General features: G+C 37.3%; 1 protein-coding gene across 2 annotated transcripts in view; it reads right to left on the reverse strand.

Annotated features, from left to right (window-relative positions):
* The window catches only part of LOC307163694 (TGF-beta receptor type-2-like), a 28,603-nt gene that overhangs the window by 12,538 nt on the left and 8,398 nt on the right, over positions 1–7,667 (reverse strand). For both annotated transcript variants that reach the window (XM_079879883.1, XM_079879882.1), the window contains exon 5: positions 5,819–6,006. In XM_079879883.1, the coding sequence (XP_079736009.1) occupies positions 5,819–6,006 (188 nt within the window). The remainder of the gene's footprint in view (positions 1–5,818; positions 6,007–7,667) is intronic.

The following is a 7,667-nucleotide window of genomic DNA, read 5'->3' on the forward strand; positions in this document are numbered from 1 at the left end:
TTTAGGCTATTTTGTAACAGCGCCACAGTTTAGCGCACCACGTAGAACACTCGGGAACCGCACCTGTGGCTGGCTGCACTGCTGCTTCGCGCTCAGTAAGGAATATAGGTAGTAATCTCTATGTGTCTGTCTGTCCGTTTGCATTTTGATTATTTCGAGAACCGTTCATCCAACCGACTTCACAAGGGAGTGCAGTGTCGCATTTGGTGCAACATAGACAGACACGCGAGACGCAACACGTTCAGAATTAATAGTAAACTACAGAACAGCGCGAGCGGGAAGCGGCGCACCTCACGCGAGCAGGGCTTATTCTCCGAGAACGGACACTGATATAAAACGCACACAGTCTGTTAACTTAAGCAATACTTTTAAGGTAATCTAATATTTTTCTGACTAACAAATTACTGACACAGTAAAGGGTAGATTTAAATAAAGAAAAACGAAATTTAAATAAAGAAAAAAACAAAATTTAAATACAGAAAAAACGAAATTTAAAATCGAAATTTAAATAAAGAAAAACGAAATTTAAATAAAGAAAAAGCGAAATTTAAATAAAGAAAAACGAAATTAAGTTAGCCTAAATTAAAAACGGGATCCCAGGTGTCAATAAAAAAACAAACAAAAAAAAACGTTTTTTCGTTGTTGTTTTATAAATACTCTATGACAATTGTTTAATAAATGTTCAATCAAAATGCAAAACATCGTGTCTTTTTTTCTTTTTTTTTTTTTTAGTCGACTTCGACTAAGCATTTCTTTGGTTGACTACAGCCATTAGAAATGTCAAACAAATTTCGCCTGTGTAGGCGACTCTGGCCCGAATCTGTATCTGTATGCATGAAACTGTCTGAATACCAGCAGAATTCACATTTCTGTAGTAAAGAGACACATTATGCAGACGTAGGCTGTAATCTGCTGTTATGTGTGTTTGTCACTGAAGTTGCTGTGTGACGCGCGTTCGCTGCGAGCGTATGAGAAGGCCGTTAAAATTGATTCCCTATTTTCGTTTTCGAAACTTGCGTGGGTTGGTCCGATCGATTGTGCAATCGATTTTCGAACGTAAAGTGACAGCCCTAATCTCCACCACCAATACCACACCACACAAAGAATCGTGTAAAACCCAGTAAACCTTGAGATTAGGGCTGCACGTTTTCAAGTTTTTCATTAACCGTTAACCGAGGCCCTTAGCGGTTAATACTCGGTTAACCATAGTGTGCGCGCCGCAACCCCGAGATAGGCGTAATTTGCGGGTGGGACATGTCCCCACCACTATTTTCTAAGGTCGATATTGTCCCCACCACTTTTGAAACATCTCGCGGCACGAATACCAATACAAATAAACAAAACATCTCCAGTTAACTAGCAGAGCATTCATTTCGTTCGTTTTTTTTTAGGCGATCTAGCGCTGAAATGTTTTGTTTTTTAAATCAAGTGATCAAAGTGCTCGTTGCCGCTGCGATCGAGAAGGGTCTTGTAAAACGTGCTGAGGTATTATTAATTCGTGGCCACGAAACAATTCACCTGAATATTCACCAATTCACAAAAAAAAAAAAAAAAAAAAAAAGGAATAAAAAGCTGTAAGAGAATAGTCGGCCTTCACTGAAGAGCTATCTTCACAGGTAAGAAAAACAGTTTAATAAGTAAGGAATAATTGACGACAGGCCGTTGAATTATTAGAAAAATAATGCACACCCGAGGTTGTAATGCGGTCACGACGCGAAGCGGAGTGGCCGTTCACCTCGGGTGTGCATTATTTTTCTAATAATTCAACGACCTGAAGTCAATTATTCCGCTTATACTACAGTTACCACACCTCGAGACATTGTTCAGATTATGTATTTCAAGACGTTTGTAAAGTTTTTGTCATTAAAACGCTCTTGTATGTAGGACTAATTTCTTACGCATCTAATCCAATGCCTCCGTTGCTCATTCCAAAACGTCATTTTAGAGTTAGTAACGGAGGTTTGAGCCACTGATAGCAGAATAATGCTGGGACACACGACTAGCTGACACATTCTCTGACTGTTTTCATCGACTGCAGCAGATTTTAAACACCGACTTTGAACACAGACTGAACACGCTGAACACGTGTTTGGGCATAATCAGTCATATGTATCAAATTACATTCATAACCGGCCTTAAAGTGTGTCCCCGGCTTTATGCAGTTATTAGAGAGAGATGTTGCAATAATGAGACAGAAAAGCATGTGCGTCAATATTATTATTTATTTATTAATTCAATTCGTTATAATTAATTTGTTCATTTTTTTTTATATTATTGACAGATGACAGTAGACTAGCCAAATAAATGAAACACAAAGCCATTTTAACAAGTAGGCCTATCAATAATTATTTATTTGTTATATATTATCTGCAATAATAATCCGTGCTGCAGGATTATCCATTTATTTAGCCTATATTCAGTTTAATTTTCTATTGATTATAGATAGCCTAGGACTATATATTTTATTTATTAAAATTAAACTGCATGTTTCCATTGATTGTGAAGCTAGACATTGAAAATTGCAGATCAAGCGCATGCGGCTGCATGTTTTTTCTTGTTATGAATTGTATCCTATTTTCCGTTATTACAGTTGGCTGCGCGACGTGATATGCTGTAATGCGGTCAAGACCTGCCTGGAACTACTTTAGCTGTGCGTTTCCCTGAAAATAATGCACACCTTAGAACGTTCTTCAACCAATCAGATTCAAGCATTCAACAGCCCTGTAGTATAATTATTATTAATTCGTGGCCACGAAATAATTCACCTGAATATTCACCAATTCACAAAAAATAGGTCTTTAGCAATCACTAATTAATAGTATCAAACTGTTTTTGGCCACGTTGTAATTCGTTAAATCAAAATGAGGGAGGGAATTAGTTCAACGTGTCCACGATTTATTAAAACGAGGGAACAAATAAGTCGTCGTAACAACTAATTATTTAGATAGATCAGTGGACAGGGCGCAAGAACAAACAGAGAGAGAGAGAGAGCCCCGGCCGCGCGCGCGCACTCTCACCGCCCTCAAACAACACGAGCGCTGTATTGCTCTCTCTCCCTCGCGCATCAACACAATAGTAAAAGGTCGGAAGACCGATTGTGTTTTATAGATTAGTAGTTTGTTCATATAACGTGTTTGATTAGCAAGTACATGTTTAGGAAATGCATAATACAAATTGTATGGGTTAATGTAACGGTAAACGGACTCTGCGGGTAAAACTGTTGTGATGAAACTGCGCATGCGCGGGGTAAAACTGCTGGGGTAAAGCTGTGGCTGTGCAGACAGATATTATTGTGCTGCGATCAGTGGCGCGGATACTATGTTTGTTTCTGGCTCGCGCACAGCCTTCACTCTCGGACGCGTGCTTTCTTTGCCCGCTTCATATTAGAAAACTGGTCTAGCGGTCTCTGGTGGTGCAAAAATGTATTACAACTAAATGCAATGCACGCCATTGACGCCACTTAACCGAGCAAAATGTTTCACTCGGTTACGCAATTTTTAACGGTTAATCGGTTAACCATGGACACCAGTGTTGGGGGTAACTCATTACAAGTAACTTGAGTTACGTAATCAGATTACTTTTTCAAGTAACTAGTAAAGTAATGCATTACTTTTTCAATTTGCAATAAAATATCTAAGTTACTTTTCCAAAATAGTAACGCTAGTTACTTTTTCACATTTATTGACTGACAGCTCTCCTGTCCCCATGTTGAGAGAAACAAAGTGAGGTGGTGGTGTGTGCGCTGTGTAAACATGATGGTTATTGTAGTTCTAGAGTAAATGTGAACTTATCTCACTGCTCAAAATAAATAAAAACAGTAAAATGCAATCTCAGAATTTTACTCAACTTTTATAATTAACTATTAAATTACACAAATATATAGGGTTGGGTACCGAAACCCGGTTCCAATAGGGAACCGGTTCCGACGTAAACGGTAGTAACCAGACCGAATAAGAACGAAACTTTCGGTGCCTGATTTCGGTGCCTGACGTTTTTTACCGCCCCCTATAAAACATCTCGCGGCACGAATGATCCAATAATAAAACATCTCCAGTTAACCAGCAGAGCATTCATTTAGTTCGTTTGTTAAATAAGAGATCTAGCGCTGAAATGTGTTTTTTAAATCAAGTGATCAAAGACAAAGTGCTCGTTGCCGCTGCGATCAGGACGCGCTCGGATTCTTTACTCGGACGCGCGCTTAATACGTTGCGGAGATCGATCTATTTATGAGGCGCCGTCTATATGATTATGTGCGCGGAGAGTTTGTGTGTGCGTGCTCGCGTCTCAGATGAGTATGTGCGCGGAGAGTTTGTGTGTGTGTGTGTGTGTGTGTGTGTGTGCTCGCGTCTCAGATGAGTATGTGCGCGGAGAGTTCCGCGCGTCTCGTGTGTGCGTGAGCGACTTTAGAAGTTGTGCATTTCATATGTATTAGTAAAAAAAGTAATTTAAAAAAAAAAATTATAAAAAATAAATAAAAATACGAATGCGGATTAGAACCCAAAACCTCTGACACACTTGACTAAAGTTCAAGTTCAGCTGCCAGTGTTCCTCTTCGGGTAAGTCTAGTATTTTAATGCCAACTGCAAATCTTGCATATCAAGTATGAAGTATATCAATATCAAGTATATTTATATGAGGCTATACTGTGTGTGTTAAATATTTCTGCTCAGTGTCAGATATTTCTCTGTTTTGTAAAAGTCATAATATGAGAAGACAAAATTTTGATCTTAACTCAAGTGTTTTGTGCTACATCAGTAGCCTTTAAAAGGGCACAATTTTTCATTTAATCAGAAATCAGAAAATCTTTTTCAGAAAATCACACACACACACACACACACACACACACAGAGGTATTATTTTTTTGATAAAGTGTGTGCGGTTTAGTTTTCTTAAGTACCGTTTCAAGAACCGTTTAAGCACCGGAACCGTTTGAAAAATACCGAGTAGGTACTGGTATCGGATAAAACCCAAGCAATACCCAACCCTACAAATATACTTTGTGAATTTAATCTCACTTTATTAATGTCTTTGCTGCTGACCTTCAATGATCTAATTCAACCATACTAATAAGCAAAAATTACTTTATAAGATTTAGAAATAAGAGTGTTGAACTTCCTTCTCCTGTATATTATTGTTCTTTAATCCAGAACAGCAGCGCAGCTGAAAGGTTTGAGCGGCACCCTTTACTGTTAAGCGTAAATATACATTTCCTTCAGCCTGAGGCTTATTCAGTTCACTTTTGGTGTGAAAGGGCCTTAACATTTGCCAAAAATATAACTTTTATGTTTGTCTTGTTATTAAAAAAACAAACAAGCAAGCCCAGCCCAGGTGAGAAGAAAAAGTAACGTAAAAGTAACGTAACACATTACTTTTCATAAAAAGTAACTAAGTAATGCAATTAGTTACTTTTTGGGGGAGTAACGCAATATTGTAATGCATTACTTTTAAAAGTAACTTTCCCCAACACTGATGGACACCCCTACTTGAGATTATTACTCGTGACATTAAAACAAAATATATGGATGGATATGAGAATGTGTTTACAATATAACTAAATGAATAATCTCTTAAATATTTTCTAATTTCACTAAATATTTCATTAAGTTTCGTGCACATTTTTATTAAACATGGACCTTTATGTTCATTAAAAATACATTTTATGCTAGTATCGTATGCTCATTTTTTAAATGTGAGCAACTAATTTAGACGTGCAATCTGGGTGCCGGTGTGGTGAGAATGTCACTTTTTTCGCGGTGAAAAGCGCTCTATAAACAAAGCTGCCTTGACTTGAGAGTGTGTAAGAGCCTGTGAGACTGACCGTCACTGAAGATGAGCCGGTCGTTACACTCCTCTGCATCACAGGAGCAGACGTACTCGTCCTCCGCGCCCTTCACTCGCTTCATCTCACAGATGCTGCTGTTGAAGTCCTTCAGGAACTGACCGCGAAACGGCAGCGCTGGGTCGTGACACACCGTCTCGATGATCGCGCTCCCGTTGCTTCTCCTCCTGAAACACAGCATTGACATCAGGAGATCAGGACAATCATACTTTAATACTAAAGCTGCTGTCTGTGACTTTTTCACTCTATTTAAGCATAACAATACCATAATAGTGAGGAAACATGCAAAATTAACATTCTCGTTTCTCTGAAAAACACTGGAATGTGTGTTATTATTTTGGTGTTTGTGATAATGTATGTTGCCAATTTTCATTGTCCATTGCGCTCGTTCCTGTTGCGTTTGCTCAAACTAGAGACCCGTGTGAGCGTCGAGTCTGTGGAGGCGGGAGTAACAATGATCTCCGATATTTTGAATTTTGAAATCGAATTTTCAAATATTCGATCTGTAATTATTATTCGAAAAATAAAATACTATTCGAATTTTACAACGTTGCTTTGCTGGCCGTAAATGCAGTGAATCCATGATAAACCCCAAGCACTAACTCGCAGTTATAATGAAATGCACTGGGTGGCGCTGTGGAGCGTGTTAACAAGTTGTTTGTATTTGATCACATGTTGTCGTCTGCCTCGCAAAGTTAGGAATTACAAAATGAAATTACTTTTGTAAAATAAATTAATAAATTAAGAATAAATTACGAATAAATTAAAAGTATGAATAAATTATACTTTAGGCTATTATATACTCACACAGAAAACAGCTGCTTTACATTAGAATAATATTTCAGATTTTTCTATTTATTTTCATTCTCAGAGTTTGACTGGAACTATTTCCCGTGGGATTAAGTGGAAGTCAGACAGGATTTCCTGAATTAAAGTGAAACCATTTCCTGATTAACACAGTCGTGGTCGACATTCGGTCATTTACACTGGAAGAACACACAGAGTTCACACAGAGTGAACAAAACTGAAGAACAAATGCCCAAACGCTATTTACCCTCTGGTGCTCTTCGTCATTTTTGACCAAAACATTTTATATGTTTTTTTATCAGAATGGTACGAAACTTGGTAAAGGTTTTGGCACTTGCTGTGTGAACACACACACACACAAAAAAAAACATGGACATGATTCGAACAGGCTAAATGGTCCTGAAAACAATAGTCACACTTGTGCTCCTCGCCGTCAGAAATGAGCGCATTGGAAATGAACGGGACACGAATTTCATCTAGTGGAAACTGTTGGTACTGCACTTTTTGAGATATAAAGCTCAAATTTTGAACACAACTGGTTTGGATTTATGGCTTTGATTTTCTCACAGTTTTAGAGTAAAATGTGTCTTTAAAAATATATATTTCATATAAAAACTGAAAATAGTATTCTTGCAAATTTTTCATAACAAAAAAACGTTTTGTTTTTTTTACTTCAATAACTTTTGTCACTTCGATGATAATCTGCCAAGTATAGTCTTTGAAACGGGATCAAACTTAAGTCTGCTTTAAAACATTCAAGATTCACCACAGTTTAAGTTGGAAATGTAATTTTCAAAAATGCTCAAAAAGAGAATAAATGGATTATAAATGCAGCGTAAATATAATTCTGTACCATAAAATCCCCTAAAAATACAAAATATTAAATAAAAAACATTATCGAACTAAAATATAGTATCAAACAACAAAAGACAATGAGAAAATTCACTTGCTCTTGACTGAATAACTTCTGTAAGTATATTTGTAATGTATATTTTATTAATAAAGTGCAGTGTTAATTTAA

Source organism: Squalius cephalus (genome assembly GCF_949319135.1).
Source record: "Squalius cephalus genome assembly, chromosome: 8".
NCBI lineage: Eukaryota > Metazoa > Chordata > Actinopteri > Cypriniformes > Leuciscidae > Squalius > Squalius cephalus.